Source organism: Hemicordylus capensis, chromosome 5, assembly GCF_027244095.1.
Source record: "Hemicordylus capensis ecotype Gifberg chromosome 5, rHemCap1.1.pri, whole genome shotgun sequence".
Classification (NCBI taxonomy): Eukaryota; Metazoa; Chordata; class Lepidosauria; order Squamata; family Cordylidae; genus Hemicordylus; species Hemicordylus capensis.
The window spans coordinates 144,128,394-144,146,097 of NC_069661.1; the positions used below are offsets into that span (position 1 = coordinate 144,128,394).

At 43.8% G+C, this 17,704-nt stretch overlaps 1 protein-coding gene across 6 annotated transcripts in view; it reads left to right on the plus strand.

Moving 5' to 3' along the window:
- RASSF8 (Ras association domain family member 8) overlaps nt 1-17,704 on the plus strand; it is a 146,199-nt gene that overhangs the window by 97,353 nt on the left and 31,142 nt on the right. For 2 of the 6 annotated variants that reach the window (XM_053255222.1, XM_053255220.1), the window contains one exon: nt 13,145-13,346. In XM_053255222.1, coding sequence (XP_053111197.1) covers nt 13,244-13,346 — 103 coding nt within the window. In that variant the 5' untranslated portion in view covers nt 13,145-13,243. Of the gene's footprint in view, nt 1-6,507; nt 6,632-10,285; nt 10,304-10,327; nt 10,565-10,762; nt 10,965-13,144; nt 13,347-17,704 lie in introns of those variants that run through there. The other 4 variants (XM_053255224.1, XM_053255225.1, XM_053255223.1 and 1 more) reach the window with 4 other exon arrangements.

The window sequence follows — 17,704 nt, forward strand, 5'->3', positions numbered from 1 at the left end:
AGAGTAACTGGCCCTATCCATCCCCAGTACAGCATCCCTCCAGTGGCTGTTGCTGGTGACTATCTTATGTTTCTTTTTTAGATTGTGAGCCCTTTGGGGATAGGGGACCCATCTTATTTATGTATTTATTTTTATATATAAACCGCTTTGACAACTTTTTTTGAAAAGTGGTATATAAATATCCGTCATATTCATATTCCAGCCAGCAGATTATACCAAAACCCCAGTCCTAGTCCTGTCTTCGCTCTGGTTATAGGTTTCCAAAAGATCTCTTTCTTTTCTTCCAGTCTGGAAAGGTTTCCACCTATTTCCTTCCTTCCCTCTCTTAAATTGCTCAGGTGGGGAAAGAGTCATTTTGCTGCTCTTTCTAAAAGAGCAAAATTCCCTTCCCCCCCCCTTAATTTGACTAATTGTACCCTTTTTCCTCTGCTAGATTACTTTCATTTTTTATTTGCTGGATTACTTTCACTTTCCATTTGTGCCTCTAGATCCCTCTCATACAGGGGTCATTCTAGCAGGTTCTCTTTCAGAGGAGCTGCATCCTAGGGATCATGACCTCTGCTTAAGCAAAGCACACACACACACCCAAAAAACACAATGGCTCCTCTCCTCCTCCTCCCCCTAGAAGGAAGCAAGAAGTTCCTTGTGGCTTGTGGGCCACTTAAACTGTCTCACAAAGGCAGTCAAGAAATCAAAGCACACGCGCTCGGGACTTCTGGCCACTTCCGGCCGACGGGGGGAACGGGGCAGCAGGGAGGAACGCTGCCGCCCCGAGGGGCTTAAAATTCGGAGAGCGCCGGCGGGGGAAACGCGGCGGGGGGGTGAGTACACCCCCGCTGGCACCGATAATTTTTCGTGCACATCCCTACTTTTTTAGATCAACAAGTGTTCCTTTCTTCCCTCCCCTCAACCTCTCCTCCTTCCCCCTCTTTTCCCATAATGTTATGGCAGAATGGAATGTGCCTGTCTCATTTAGGGCTTTGGGCATTATCTCCAAAACGTTCTATAACTTACCAAAGAATATTATGACCCAATTGGCTGTACCTCTTTGATGCCTCAGTAGCATCAAAATTGGTCTCTGGAGCAGTCATGAATAAAGATAGGGATTAACAACTCAAAGCTCCTGAGGACAAAAAGAGTGATGCCTTATTAAGAAAATCCCTCGACACATCAGCAACAGTGATCAGAGCAGTTGTAGTTAATTTTTTTTAATTATTTTTTTGGCCAGGGCTTCTATACTTTGGACCAAAGAAGTTCAGAAGGAAGTTCCCCCAGGACACTCCAAATTAAGACAAGGCTAGCCAAAGCGGTGGCCTTCATGGCTGATTCCAGTCTGCTGCAGAGTCATGACATCTGACGTGGCCATTTTTAGAGTTTTATGACTGAAACACATGAACATGGCTTCTAAGTCCAAATTAAACTTTGCCTCTACCCTTCTACAGGGGCAAAGCTCTTTGGTGAATCCCTCTACCCTACCTTTTACTTGCAAGGATCAACATAAACAGCCAAGATTTCAACAGCATTCCTTTTGTTCTTCCAGAACTTTTGCCAGATTCAGAGATAATTGCTCCTCGAAACCAACATAGCAAAAACAGTGGTATTCCATAAACAGAGGCCCCCGAGACCTCAGATCTTTTGTCAACTCTTCACCCCTGCTAACCGGTCCTCCAAAAAACAATGACTATCAATGTGTGGGGATGGACTCTAACACTTTGCTTCCATCTGGACCAATTCCACCTATGACCAATGGGTACTAAACATATTACTCATGGATGTTCCTTAAACCTAAAACTGCTTTCTCCCAATAATTTCATAGTGTCCCCATTATAAAAAGTTCCAGACAAATATATCGAAATAACCCAGGCTATTCTTCACCTACAGATTCATGCCGTAGAATCTGTACCCTCAACCAAAACGTGTCAAGGAGTTGATTATATTTATTGATCCTAAAGGATGACAGATCATGGAGGACAGTTCTCGATCTCAACTGGTTCATCAGGAAGAGAAAATTTCAGATGGAATCTCTCAAGACTAAAAGAGGCAATCAAAACAGGTGATTTCCTAGCTTCTCTGGACCTCACAGAGGCCTATCTGCATATTCCTGTCCTTCCAGATAATCAACAATTCCTATGCTTCTTATACTACAACAACATTTTCAGAACACGGCTTCTGCCATTCGGTTTGTTTGTTTATTTATTAAATTTTATATCCCGCTCTTCCTCCAAGGAGCCCAGAGTGGTGTACTACATACTTCAACACCTGGGAGCTTACTTTATCCTCCCTCCAGATTGACAGGCTAAACTATGTTGGGTCATCAGACCCCTACTTCACAGACCTACTGCAGATCTTATATTTCAATCCAAAATCCTGGGCTCCATGATTGTCTGGAATGTACTCCCTAGACCAAGTGCATTCTTGGCCCCTACAATGGTTACTTCTCCCTTTCCAAGAACTCAAGACCCTCTCACACAACCTATCCACTTATGCCCCTCTCTTCTCCAATTTCTTTGGTTGTGGCTTTCCCCTGCACAGTTGAAGGGCCTCACCCACAAATACCCAACCATCACTACTGCTGCCAGCCGCCTTGACTGGGAGCATACTGCAGCACTCAACACAGGGCAGTTGGTCCTCACTAGAACATCACCACATCATCAACTGGCTTGAGCTCCAAGTGGTGCATCTAGTACTACTACACTTCCTATCATCCATCACTGCCATGTACTAGTTTACACAGACAGTATCACAACCAAGTTCCACATCATTCATCAGGGAGGCACCAGATCTTACCCTGATGATTGAATCTGAGTTCTCTTCAGTTGACCTGAGTTTCACTTCACCTCTTCAGTTGGGCTGAGTTTCACTTAGCCTCCATCACGATGGAACATCTAAGTGCAACACCTCCAGGCCAACTGGCTCAGCCAGCAAACAATACACCCAGTAGAGTGGAACCTTCACCTGGAGGGCTTTCATGACATCAGTTGCCACCTGGCTTTCCCCATGGTCGATCTCTTAGCATTTCCATCAAACCACCTGTTACCCCTCTTCTTCACCAGGTTCCTGTCTTCCCAAGCAGAAGGCGTGGATGCCCTCTCAACTCCTTGGCCTAGAGTTCTCCTTTACACTTTGGCTCCCAGAACACTCATCCAGGGAGTGATGCAAAAATTGCACCTGGAGCAAGCTGATCTCATACTAATTGCTCCCCACTGCCCCCAGAGGCTATGGTTCTTAGACCTAGTTGTCCTCTCCATTCTACCTCCATGGTGTCTATCTCACAGACCAGGCCTGCTCAGACAAGGACCAGTTGCCCTCTTCTGAACCCGTTCCAGCTCAGTCCTCCTTAAAATGTAGGGCCTGGAATTGGACAAAGGATTCCAAGTGAGGTCTGACCAGTGCAGAATAAAGTGGAACAATTACTCCTCACTTGAACAGCATACCTCTGCCAGTGCAGCCTATGATTGCATTTGCTTTCATAGCAGCTGCACTGAGCTACTAACTCATGTTCAACTTGTTCACTCAGACACCTAGGTTTTGAATCTCCTTTTTTCTCTAGCCGTCAATACCCCACACAACTGAAAAACTGGGAGCCAGTATAGTGGTTAGAGAATTGGATTGAGAACTCTGTTCAGTTCTGGTGACAGCAGCACACGACATCAAGCAGTTCACGTACCGAGAGGAACCTCGGATGCAAAAGGGTAATGCAGACTGGCTACAAGAATTGGTGCCCATTGACCCACGGCTGGCGCTATAATTGGACAAATGAGTTCAAAAAAACCAAGCTGCCGAGCTCCTGAGAGCTGCCTGACTCACTCCTCCCTTAAGCTCCAGCCTGGCCTCATTCCCAGCCAGCTTCATTGACAACTGTGTATTTTATTTGTTCTCTCCCTCTCTCTGAATGAGGGAGAGAACAAAGGAAACACCCAGCAGACTAGTTTAATTTTTTTGTATTTTTCTATGTAAACCGCTTTGAGAACTTTGTTGAAGAGCGGTATATAAATATCAGTAGTAGTAGCAGTGGACAATGAAGCCGACTGGGAAATGAGCTCAAGCAGGCAGCACTGACCCTTCTGGGTGCTAGCCATGCCCGTGTGTGACAGGAGGGTGCTGGCCCTCCTGAGTTCATTTCCAGCCCTCCAACAATGAAGCAAGCTGGGAAATGAACTGAAGAGGCCATGATGGCCCTTCCAGGTGCTGGGGGGGGGGGGAAGGGGTAGGGATGGGCCCGGCCCAGTCCGGAGGCCATTAAAATAGCCTCCAGACCGGTCCGGACCTGGGCAGTCCGGTTTGGGTTGGGGGGTCACCTTAAGAGCGGTGGGAGGGTTTACTTACCCCTCCCGCCGCTTTCCCGATGTTGCACCGTAAAGTTTAGAGTAATTGGGGCGGCAGGACACCTCCCTGCGGCCCCTTCCCCGATGTTGCTTCAAAAGACTCCCAGGAGCCCTTTGCGCACGCGCACGTCACAGAAATGTGCGTGCTCGTCTCTGTGACATGGGCGCGCGCGCAAAGGACTCCTGGGAGTCTTTTGAAGCAACATCGGGGAAGGGGCGGCAGGGAGGTGTTCTTCCGCCCCAATTACTCTAAACTTTACGGTGCAACATCGGGAAAGCGGCGGGAGGGGTAAGTAAACCCGCCGCTCTTAAAGGGACCCCCCCACCCCAGTGCCGGACCGCAATTGGCGGTTCCATGCACACCCCTAGGAAGGGGTAGTACTCAGATAGTATTCATTACATCCCTGTGTACTTAATCTATCTGAAGTAAAATATTAAAGGAATATGTAATCGAGCAAATGATGCCACATGAATCGCTATACTAGTTCCACTCAGTGTGAACTATAATTGTAATATGAAAACTACACTGTACAAATGAACAGAGAAAACGCTATGCAAAGAAACTGAAAACATGTAGAAATAAATGATGGTTTGTAATCTTCATCGGTTCCAGTTGGATATGATCCAAATCTTCATGAGTCCATGATAGAAATCATACAGACAGGTAATTTTAATGAAAAATCTTGTCAAAACCTTTTTCTTGAAAGGATACGACTGATTGATCTAAAAGAGCAGCATACCAACAATTGCTTGAATGGAAACCAACAGAAATACAATTATACCTATGTCTTAGGTCTCATATCTCGCTGAGTTACTTACAGGTATCTTTTTAGTAAACAAGCCTCTGTGTAAAACTTTATCCAAAACTATTCATATGTGTATCTCACTGTAAAGCAAACCAGCATATGACTCTTTAGAGAGCTCATTTCATTACCAGAAAATAAATTTTTATTGAATTACTTAATTGTTTTGTATAAGACTTTAAAAACTTTGTAAAATTTACAAAATCTTCAAAGAGAACCAAATAGTTGTCATCCTCCCTTTGTTAACCAACTATAATTGCTAAATTTAGATAGCTACCAGGCTATGCTTCTGAAAGAGAGCTCTTAAAATACCAAGGTTGTACAAACACCATAATTATTTTTTAAAAGAGAGATCCATTTTGCATTAAGGCTAAAGGGAAACATAATTCTAGTCAAAAAACGCCCATTTCATTTTCTTCTGCATTAAGATTTTTTGTACATTTACTTTTGAGAATCTTTGTTGAAACTTTATGTACAATCATTACTTTGTTGTCTCTAATCATGATAATCATGTAAATGCTAAAACACCAGTATTACAGGTAGTAAATACAAAAGAGAATGTTTTATTTAACAAGTTCTAGTAAGAAGTGATCTGCCTACTTTTCTTTCACTAGCCCTACAACTGGACTAAACTTGGTCCAAATTGGTTAGGCAGTTCCTAAGTTAGCCCACATGCACCTCAAACATTCATCTGTCTGCCATCTTGAATTGGGGTGGATGCCATCATCACAAACCATACTGTTGAGGTGTCCCTGTGTGTCACTCACTACAACTGTACTAAATGTGGTTCAAATCAGACAGTCCACAGGTTAGCCCTCTTGCACCTCAAATGTTCAGGCATCCGCTACCTTGGATCAGGATAGATGACACTACAAACTACACCATTGAGGTGTCCCTGTGTTTCCTTACAACTGTTCCCAATTTGGTTCAATTTGGTTCAAATTGTTCTAGGCATTGCGAAGTTGATAGGGACAGACACATATGGACAGATAGAATGCCAAGTGGTCTCATAAGCCTTCTGGAAAGTGGGCTAAAAAGGGTGAATTTACTGTGACCCCTCATATATTTTTCCCCAGGATGATCATCTGCCACACTTTAAGGTTCCAAGAGTTTATAGAGGGCACTTCATTATATTCTGACGTATCTGCCCTTACTGACAGGCCTTTAAGGGATAAAGTCCTTCTGTATCCAATATTCAGTGGCTGTGTGCAGCCTAGTATATGTTGAACCAGTTGCCAATGTTTAAAAATAATTCTCTTTATTGAATGAGAGAAATGTGTGTAATCCATCCCCTAAAATATCTTATTGAAATTTTCTTAGATGTTCACTTGATTAAATGTGAGTCAATCTTTTCTAGATTTCCATGACACCTTAGCTGCTGCACTACAGGTGGTTTTATGGGATAACTTCTAAGTGAAAATTGTGTCCTTAATTTAAGTGCCTCTTGCTGATAATCCACATCCTTCAAGCAATATCTGTGCAGCCTTAAGAACTGTACATAAGGTAAATTTGATTCTCAAATGTTTAGGATCGTAACTGTCAAAGTGTAAAAAAGTTCTTAACACTGGTTTTCGTATAGTTACAGACTTTGAGATAGCTCCCAGATTGTGTTACCATAACATCTGGGGTGGGAGGGGGTGCGAGGGCACTTTTGTATCTGTCTAGTGAGGGAAAGAACAAAGAAATCATCCAGCTCTCTTCATTGTTGGCTAGGAGATGAACTTGGGAGGGCCACATTGGTCCTATGGTGTGCTGGCCACACCCCCTGCATGTAATATCACACATGGGTCATGGCTGCATGGAAGGGGCCATCATGGAGAGGTGCAAACATGAGCCTACTCTCCCCTAGCTATGCACCTTCCCTGACCACTGTTAATTGCCAATGTCTGCAATGCATAAACTATTTATTCTGGATTAGTTCCTTTGCAAGGACAGGAATACTCCAAAGTAAATGATTTGAGAATTGTGAGATATGTAATCCAAAGCGTGGGGTGGAGGGACGAACAAATATGCACACAAACAATTCCGGGTACTATGCACCACATTTTAATTACCTGGCACAGTGAAGTAAGGACAGGGAAGGATTGCTTTACTTGTTTAGTTTTTGCCTCTCCTAAAGCTGTTAATTAGTACAAAGCCTCATTATCAGAAGCATAGTAAATGCTAGACCTGTCTCTGAGCTATTCCTTTGCTAACAGCCACCTTCAAGTGTAGTGGGCACTGGGGGTGAAAGGAAAAGAAAGGTGTCTGGCTTGCCACGTCTCTTGCAGAGACTGCTTTGATGGCTGGTACTTGTGTGCTGACTGTTGGGCACCCACCCATTCACGTGCCTGTGTCCCCTCTCCCTTGCCCTGGAGTTGGTGTGGCCTCTACTCTCTGAATACCCTGACTTGGGTGTGCTCCTTCCGGCAGTGTGTGGCAATGGCAAGAGGTGGCTGGGATGGGTATTGTGAGGAGTAGGGGAGTCACCACTGGGGCATTGCCACCTCATGTTTCTCAGCTGGGATACCGGGGCGGGGGGGGAGCTCAGCTGACGAGTCCTAGAAGGAGGAGCTGTGCCTGTTGAGAGCTTTCTGCAGAAAGCCCTTGCTAGCGGGGTGCCTGACTCAACAGGTCTGGGGATTGTTGGAGCCCTGCTGGTCCTGGGATTGCATGGGGACTGGGCAGCTGCAGACTGAAACTGCTGCGGCTGCTTGCCTGGAGGAGCCAGGGCTCCTAGCTAGGGCAAATGGTGGGTGTGGCCTTGGTGAGGAAGAAAAGCACCTTGCTGGTGACCAAGAGGCTGCTGCTGCTGCATGGAGGAAGAAAGGAGTGGTCCTTCTCCCCCTGCCCCGCTCACTGGTCTGAAATGGGCACTTGCCCATGGTGAGAAGACAAGTGGGTTTATCAAAATGTGTATGTATACAAACATATACATATAACTGTAAGTCTTACAGTTAGGGGAGACAGGCCACTACAGTCACTGGCCAAATCCACACTGTTACTCATAAGCAGACTTATTAAAATTAACGGGATATGTTTACTTGTCCTATTACTTTCAATGCAAGTACTTGGTGCTAATTTACTGCCGTCTGTCTATCATGCTGAGGAGAGGTGTAAGTTGAGTTTCAGTATCCCATTGCAGAAAATGCATTGGCCTCAAGCTGGCGATCCTCGGACCACAGCTGCATCGTAGGGAGGCAGGAGTGCTCAGAGTACCCCCTGAGAACCTCTTAAGTACCCCTGGGCAGTGTTGTCTCTAATTTGTTTCATCTGTATGTGGAATGAGTTTTCTTCTGGGCAGTAGCATCAAGGCAGTGTGCGCACATGTACATTCATCGTGGAGCCTTCCAGACTCAGCCTGAGCGGGATTTAGAATTAACTGAGCAGACTTCAAAAAACACGTGAGCACACACACACGGACATCTCAGAGGGATCACTACCCCTGGGGTAATAGTACCCCCTGTTGGGAACCCCTGGTGTAAGAGAGAACTCCAAAGCAGAGATTTCATAGAGACCAGTGTAAGAAGATATTTCAGCTCAAACATGGGGATAATGGGAATTATCTAAGAAGCCAATAACTTTCCTGTTTTCTGGCCTTGGTAACAATGCACATGACATCCTTTTGACTGGCATTCAGCCTATTGAGGCATATTGCCATTCCCTAACAAAGACAGGATAAGACTCTGGAAAACTCCATATATAGACTTTCTTGAAACGAGGAGGGCCAAAATGTCATGTTCTTGCCAATATTGGGGCTAATATTCCCTGTGAGCAACATTGATTCCTCCAGAAAGGACACAATGCAAGGCACATTGGATCAGGAACTTCAGTTTACATGGCTGCAGTGCTTCAGTACATGACATACGAAATTGTGATATTGCCGGGAACATTGCTACAGGTGACCAGAGCCAGCAAATTGCACCTCCGCCCGGACACATCAGGCTATCAGCAATAACTCTGAACTCCACAGTCTGCTTGGAGGCCGTACGCTCCCTCAGGGGAGAGCCCTGCGCAAGAATCACCCTGCTGTATCTTCTAGGATGGGGGAAGGCCAAGAAAAGGCTGTAAAAGCTCAAAATGCTGTTGCTGCATAAACAAAAGCAATGCCGTCTCCCCTCCCCACCCCCATTTGTTATCTGGACAATTCACATAAAGCTGGCTATCATTCAGTTAGTGTGGCATGAACAGAGAAGTGAAAGATTTCACTTTTATTTATACAGCAAAAGCATACTGTTATGCAAACGTCATGTTGACATATTCAGATGTCATTTGCATTTACTCTATCCTAGAACAAGAATCCAGCAGCTCATTGCATGTTATTGCTTACGTCAATTTGTCTGAACATATGTATACTCTTGATTCCTTTATACTCTTGATCCCTGAATTTTCACTTCAGAACTACAGACTCAAAATGTGGGAGCCTGTTCAGAGTACTGTCAAATCGAGTAAAAATCTTGTGCCTCTTATGGACATCATGGAAAGAAAGCAGTCTTGAGTAACTTGTTTTCCTACTACACCTGTCGTCCCCAGCCTTTGCCCATTGTGGTTGGGGATTTCTCCATTTATTACATTTTTATACTGCTCCTCCAGAGGCTCTGGGCAGTGCACAACAACAAAATAAAAACCCACAAACAGTCATGTAAAACAATCAACTTAAAACAATACAAAAACACATTTAAAAATAGTTCAAAACCATTAAAACAGAAACATGTAAAAGCAATTTAAAAACCCTGGAAGGCCAGACGAAACAGGTTTTAGAGGCTCTCCTGATGGCCAAAAATGATTCCAGACCCCGACTTTCTGATGGGAGTTTCTCTAAAACCAAGAAATTATCCAAGACTGCAAGAAGGTACTCTCTCTGGTCCTTGCTTGGTTTAACTGTAACTCACAATAGGATAAACTCTTATTCTTTCAAGGAATAGATCACAGGAGTATTGCATCAAAATTGCATCATGTGTTACTCTACCTCACATCAATAATCTGGCAGGGTAGGTGTTGAAGGACCCCAAGATTCTTAAAAAGCTAATCCCCCCCCCCTTGTTGGTGACCTTTCAACAGAAACATAATGCCGTAGCTTATCTGGATTGACTGCTACCTAGAACCAACTTCAGTTATGCCTGGAACATTCTTCCCTTTGTGTGCTAGCGTTCTATAGAATACATCACTTTGACTTCTGTTGCATCTGGACTTGAGGTAGTGCATACATGATATAGATGCTTTTTGGATGCCAAGTGGTCTCTTGGAAGCTGTTTCAGGGCAGCTAGAAATGACTTTGTGCTTTGCCTTAGCTTTTAAAGTTCTATCTATCTAGATAATGTTGGTAAATTATGTGCTGTTTTGAAGTAGTGCCAATCAAGATCTCAGATATGCTTTATTAGGCACACTAGCCAGAAAATGAGACCAACATGTTGAGTCTTTAGGCTGGAGATGCCAATAGTCAAAAATCACAAAAAGGTGGGAGTTTGGTCTGTGATGAAATGGGGGTTTCTCTTATTCTAGAATTTCAATTAGCACTTAATCAATCGATCAGTAGAGTTATACTGTAGGGTCTGTACTGAATGTAGAACAGGCAGCAAAAGCACTGTGGTGATTGGGCCGTGTGGATTCCATATGTAGATTGGGAGCAGTCTGTGACAGTTGGGGTCTGTTAGAGGGAAACTGTTACTGTTGGAGAGATGTGCTTTATGTAGTTCTGTGCTAAGGAGAAAAATGTGTTTTAAACAAGAATAAATCCTTATTCTTGTTTATTCTTGTGGCTTATGTTGGGTGGTATCGTTCACTGTCGATTTGCACATGAAGACAGAATACTTGTGCCAAGACTATGCAGCTACCCTGAGATGCTTGAGGGATCAGAGTGAGTGCTGAAAGTTTCCTCAAGTGATGGCAGTGACTGATTATAAATTATATAACTACAAACATCTCAAAACCTCATTCCTTGGCAAACTAATCATAGGAAAAAGAGAGAAGAAATAAGGAAGAGGTGGCCCTGGGTTCTACAAGCCCTATCTTGGAAGTATCAGGGAAGGAACTTGGAACCTACTTACCTAGTCGTGTATGGGGAGCAGAGGGCTGAGATTGCACAGCGGTGGGTGGGGTGGGAGAATTGGAGGCAGTGCTGATAGAAGGGATGGAACTACTAAGGAAAATGAGAGGCAGGGGGACAAGAGAGGGAGGGAGAGAGAGGACATTGCTCCTTTCCACACTAACACCCACCAGTCTAAGGCCATGACTGTTTTATTTGTAGCCAAGCAAGTGGCAGATTTAGCACTAAATAGCCAGCTGCCAAGTGCTGGTATGAATGATGGAGATTTTGGTTGAGACAAACAGCTTTACAGACCGGAGGAAACCATGGGCTGGTGATTGCCCTTCCAGGTTTCTTTTTAACTTGTCAGAGCTGGACCTACCTATTCTTAGCCCCGCCTGTGGTTACTTGCAGCTAGGGTCGCCATGCCCCCCCCCCCCGAATTCCGGATATCACCCATATTTTAAGCATCTCACCCGGATTGCTTAGCTCACCCAGATTCACCCGGATTTCAGCTTTCTTCCTTTCTTTCTTTCTTTCTTTTTTTAAAAAGCTAAGCTCTAGACCTTTTAAAAACAGAGTTATGAAGCAAAACATGCAGTCAACCCCTGGACTTTGATTAAGCACAGGAGGCTCGCTGGGAGGGTTTCACTTTCACAAGTACAGTAATCCCCTGAGGAATGTTGCCTTGTTTGTTATCAGCAGGGGATCTCTTTCGGGCAGTTGAGAGGATAGCTTGCTTTTTATGTGAATCACTACCTGCCTACCAGGCTGTGTATTGTAATGTTTAAGGACTTCCTTGGCTTTACATTGAATGCATGCCTACTTAGAAGTAAGCATTGTTGGTTTCAATCAGATATTTTCTCAAATAAGTGTGTACAGAATTGCAGCCTTAGTTTAAAAGCTGTGCTGCTTGTTCTTGCTCTATTGCTGCTGTTAATATGTCAAGGAAAATGGTCGGGCAAAGATATCTTCCCCAACTATTGTTGGTAGATTTCCAGAGCAAATACAAGTCAACTCAAAAGTGCAGCTGCTAATTTGCATATGCAAATTATTTGCAAGCCCAGTTTACATATTATGTGAATTAGGCATCCGTATTTGGGGAGCCAGAATATGGCAACCCTACTCCCAGCTCCAACAGGAAACAGCCCCCACTGGGTGATCACAGAAATTTTGGGTAATGCATAATCAACTTAGTACTAAGTCTGTCTCAATATGGAGCTGATAGTTGAGTTTGAATCTGGCAGGTAAAAAATGGCCACTGTCATTTCTTATGTGAGCCGTGTTTAATCCTTGTTGGTAGCGTTTCCTGGGTATGTCTTACAACTTCTAGACATGTTTGTTTTAAAATGAAAGTTGGATGTTTGTTTAACCTCCATTTACAATATTTTAATTAGAAAAAAACTGTAGCAACTACAGGGGAAGCTGCTTTTAAATTGTGCTCATGTAGCTCCATTCTTTTAAAATCCTATTTGTTTCTCTTTAATAATGGGCGTACATACTGTGCTGATTCCCAAGAGGAACTAAAAATATCTTGATTGTCTTTCTGCTTGGAATAAGGGAATGAGGCTCCAACATGCTGTTTCCTCTAAACTCTTAGCACTTGAAGAGGATAGAAAGGCCTTCAAAAACTACTACTTTGCTTAAAAGTGAAAATTGCATTCCTGTCCTTCTTGGGTTACATATAGATAAGTACGTAAGAAGCTACCTTATGCCAGGTCGGACCCTTGGGCCATCTGGCTCAGTATTGTCTGCAGTGATTGGCAGCAGTTCTCTAGGGTTTTGGACACGGGTCTTTCCCAGCCTTGCATGGATATGCTGGGGATTGAGCCTGTGACCTTCTACACGCAGATCAGGTACTCTGCCACTGAGCTACAGCCCTATCCCATAATCTTCAGTTTAACATACAGTATTTGGCATAGAGGAAAAACGTTTGTGTTTCTACTCCATTATGAGATTTTTGTCTGGTATACCACTAACAGCAGAGTTATTTGGTGTTGTCTCTTTTCCAGATAATTGCTAGCAATATGTCGACCATCTCTGACATAGCGGTGAACATGACTTGACATCCTGATGACTGCATTCATGGCCATTGGATGATTTGGTAAATCATGGAGCTCAAAGTATGGGTGGATGGAGTCCAGAGAATTGTTTGTGGAGTCACAGAAGTTACAACTTGCCAGGAAGTTGTTATAGCACTTGCTCAGGCCATAGGTAAGTAAAATAATGTATCCCAGTCATGGAGGTCAGCATTCTTATACTATGTTCCATTGAAGACTGTGGTTCAGATTCGCTTGCTCTTAATGGACTATTGCATTTTCTTATCATATGGTTGTCATGTAGGAGAAAAGGTCCCATGCCCAAATGCTGCTCACTCCAGACCTGATTCTGTTCATCTGGCACCATTGTTTGTTCTTTCCGTTCTTTGACATTTCCAGTGCCGCTAGTTGCACTGCTGAAGAGGCAAACTGCATTTTACTTGACGTAGCTTGCTGCTTAGGGAAGAGAGCTGGTCTTGTGGTAGTAAGCATGACTTGTCCCTTAAGCTAAGCAGGGTCCACCCTGGTTGCATACAAAAGGGAGACTAGAAGTGTGTTTACACTGTAAGATATTCCCCTTAGGGATGGAGCCGCTCTGGGAAGAGCATCTAGGTTCCAAGTTCCTTCCCTGGTACTTCCAAGATAGGGCTGAGAGAGATTCCTGCCTGCAACCTTGGAGAATCCACTGCCAGTCTGTATAGACAATACTGAGTGAGATGGGTCTGACTTAGTATATGGCAGCTTCCTATGTTCCTATGCTTCAGCATATAATAGAAGCCTCTAAGAAACTTTTGACTTTTCAGAATTATTTCTCTTTCATCGTTATCTTGGGGGTTAACTGAAAGTAGAGCAGACACCACTAGTGGTCCCTGTACCACAGTTTAGGAGCCCTTGATATAGATAATTGTGAGACAGAGGGAGGATTTTATATTTAATTTTATACTGGCTTACAATAGATAAAACAAATATAATCATATACGCATCTGCTATACCATTGTCTTGTTCAGCTTTGAATTAGGGTTTCCCCAGACCTGGGATAAAGGACCATAATAGGATTTCCCTTGATAGGGTCAGGTGATTGTCACTTGTATTTTGGATTATCCTGTGAACCTCTGACTTCTCAGCAATTAAGATGTTAAAATAAAGGTAAAGTATGCCAAAGACGATTTCGACTCCTGGCACCCACAGAGCCCTGTGGTTTTTTGGGGTAGAATACAGGAGGAGTTTACCATTGCTTCCTCCCTCACAGTATGAGATTATGCCTTTCAGCATCTTCCTATATTGCTGCTGCCCGATATAGTACCAGTGGGGATTCGAACTGGCAACCTTCTGCTTGTTAGTCAAGCATTTTCCCGCTGCACCATGTAAGGCATTTCCTTTTAAAAGTCTCAGTAACCCTCTCTATGCCAATTAAAATGTGATGAAAGAGGGTTACTGTCCTGCAGGGTGGATTTGATTTAATTCACGATTTAAATCACGATTTAAATCACTAGTCAGTAAGGCTTGATTTAAATCATAGTTTTCTACATAAAGACTAATTCTTGCTGGTATAACTTTAATATGCAAGTAGATGAAGATTTTTAGAATAACAACTTTTCATATTAGTTTTTTTATCCCCAGTTTAATAGGTTAATCATTCATATTTGGACAACTTTTCTGTTGTACTTAGGAAGGAGAAAAATAATCATTACCTTAATAATAACAATTTAAATAGATTTATCCAACTGAAACAATAACATTACAGCATATGTTATTTGCTTAAACAAACATCCATGTTTGTTAACTAATTTGGCTAAACAAAATATATATATTTTAAGAAACTTAGATCGTCAGCCCAGCCTACACATGAAAAACTTAAATACTGTCCTCTGTAGCTCACTCGTCATCTTCATCTTCTTCTTTGTTCATAATCTGGAAAAGAAAAACAAGCTTTCCTGCTTTATCGGGTCCCAAACGATTTCTCAATTTAGAATGAATGAGTCCAAAGGAAGAGAATATTCTTTCAACGCCTGCAGAAGAAGCTACTGCTGTTAAAAGTGAAATCATTACTTGAACAGTCTCTAAATCCAAGTGCTTAAGTGACTTCCACCAGTTCACTGGTGTGACTTTCTTTAAAATATCTTCAGCAAACATATATTTCTTGAATGGTTCCCCCTTAGCTTTGAAGTTTATTATAGTTGGCATTACAGATGGATGATTGCTGGATACCCATGTCATAGCTAACTCCTCTTCCTCAGCACTTAAGTTTTGACCCTGGTACTGGATATTGACAATATTTGCCAAAAAATGAGCTGGAGACAGTACTTGTCCCATTCGTTTTTTTAATGCTTGTAATTTAATTCTGTCCATGTGTAGTTCTGTTTTTAAGTGTTCACTCAGTTCCTTTCAAATTTCAACAGCATCAGCAATAAAACAGCTATTTTTCTGTATTTTGTTTAAAGATTCAGAGATGGGTTTCAGGATGCTCAGCATATGTTCAACATTTCTCTTAAGCCCAATGTTGAGGATTTTGGCCGTGACAGTGCCATCTATTTTATCTCGATTTTGTTCACAAACTGTCATCAGAATAGGCCAGTTCTTGATATACTGCTCAAAACAGTCCACCACAGAGTTCCATCTAACATCTTGTGGGAGCGTTAGCTTGGTTCCACCCATCCTTTTCAGAGCTGCTGCAGCAAAGTGATTGTTACAGAAGTATTTAGCAATTTCAACAACATTAGTCTTTATTTCTGGAACACTTAAGTCTTTGGCTAAGAGGTGCAGCAAATGAGCACTGCAACCATATGTTATTAGCTTTGTATTCCCTTCCTGTTCTTCTAAATTTCTTCTCATCTTGAATACATTTGCAGCATTGTCTGTGACCAAACTGCGTACTAGACATTTGAACTTTTGTTCACATGTTGTTATAGTTTTTACTGCCACTTCTTGTAAGTATTCTGCTGTGTGTGCATTTCCTGACGTATCAATTGTTTGTGCAAGGAAGACTTTCCCTTCTTCTGTTGTTATACAAGCACATACAATAGGATCATTGTGGACATTACTCCACCCATCAATACTTAGGTTAACAATTCTACCCTCCAGAGCTGTTGCACATTGCTCCATTTCTCTGTCATACACTTTATCCAGCAGTTTCCCTGCAACATCTGCTCTGCTGGGTGGACTGTATCCTGGTCTCAGTGACTGAACCATATTAATGAAATGTGGGTTCTCAGTCAGACGGAAAGAAGAGTTCGTTGCATAAACAAACTGGGCAATTTTTTCATCAATTAACTCTTTTTCTAATCTGCTAGTTTTTATCACAAACTTATCTATGGTGGTTCCAGGAGGGAAGGATTTTTTCTTTCTTTTAGGTGATAGTGATATGTGGCTGTGGGTGTCTGATGATGATGCTAATGAAGCACTATCCTGGATGGATAACTCTGAAACTGTAGAACAGGAGGATGGTGATCTTGAAGGTGGATAGTTTCCAGAATCCATGAATTCCCCTAAACAAAAAAGTCAATGCTGCTGTTTTATCGTTTATACAATTTCTGCTTATTGTACACAGCACTGCCCCAAAAGGAATATTTGCTTTTCTTCATAACTGTACCAAATGACAGTAACATGCAGTAATAATCCTCTCTAATAAAACGCTTGGTGTCCGTCCGTGGACAACCAAGCGTGTGTCCGTGCCTCCCTCAGCCGTTCTACGCATGCGCGGAGCGCAGGCGCAGAACGGCCGAGGGAGGCACGGACAAAGGGAACAGGCGGCCATGTTTGTGACTCTGCCCGGCGAGCTTCCCTTCCGTTCCCCAGAGAGGTCGCTGCTTTAAGGCCTGGTGGAACAAGGAAGCAGAGGGAACAAGGAAGCGGAGGGCTGGGCAAGCTCCGCATGTCATAACGTTCATGCTCGGCGGAGGCGCCGATTAGGAAGGGCCGGGGATTAACCACCGGGAGCGGGGGTGGTGGTGACAGGTGGCGGTGCTTGGCCCAGCTCGGCTGAGAGGTGGCTGCAGCGCTCTGGGGGTTGTGCGGGCCGTGGGAGCCCGCTGCGGAGAAGGCCAACATCGCGGTGCAGAGGATCAAGCGAGAGTTCAAGGAGGTGCTGAAGAATACCTTGCCGTTGCCCCTTCCTCTCCGTCAGAGAGAGAGAGAGGAAAAGATGGAGAGAAAGTTCCTTCTCTGCTCGAAAACTGACTCAAGGGAGGGAGAGAGCGCGGGCGGGAGTGGGGGCTCGGGTTGCAGAATGAGAAGGTGCGCCAGCCCGAGGAGGAGGAGGAGGAAGAGCAGACACAGAGAACGAAAAGGTTGGCAACCGTCTCTCCTTTCTGGAGAGCGGGCGACGCGAGGGAGCAAGCAAGCGGCTACGAGAGCCACTGGAAGTCAGAGGCGGCGCCGGCTCCAGGACCGCCGCGAAAACTGTAGAGGCAGCACTTCAAAACGGCATTTTACAAACGTTGAACGGAGCTGCAAAGCGGCTGCGAGAGCCGCTGGGAGTCAGAGGCAGTGAAGAGTGTAGAGGCAGCACTTCAAAAAAGGAACAAGGGAGAGGGA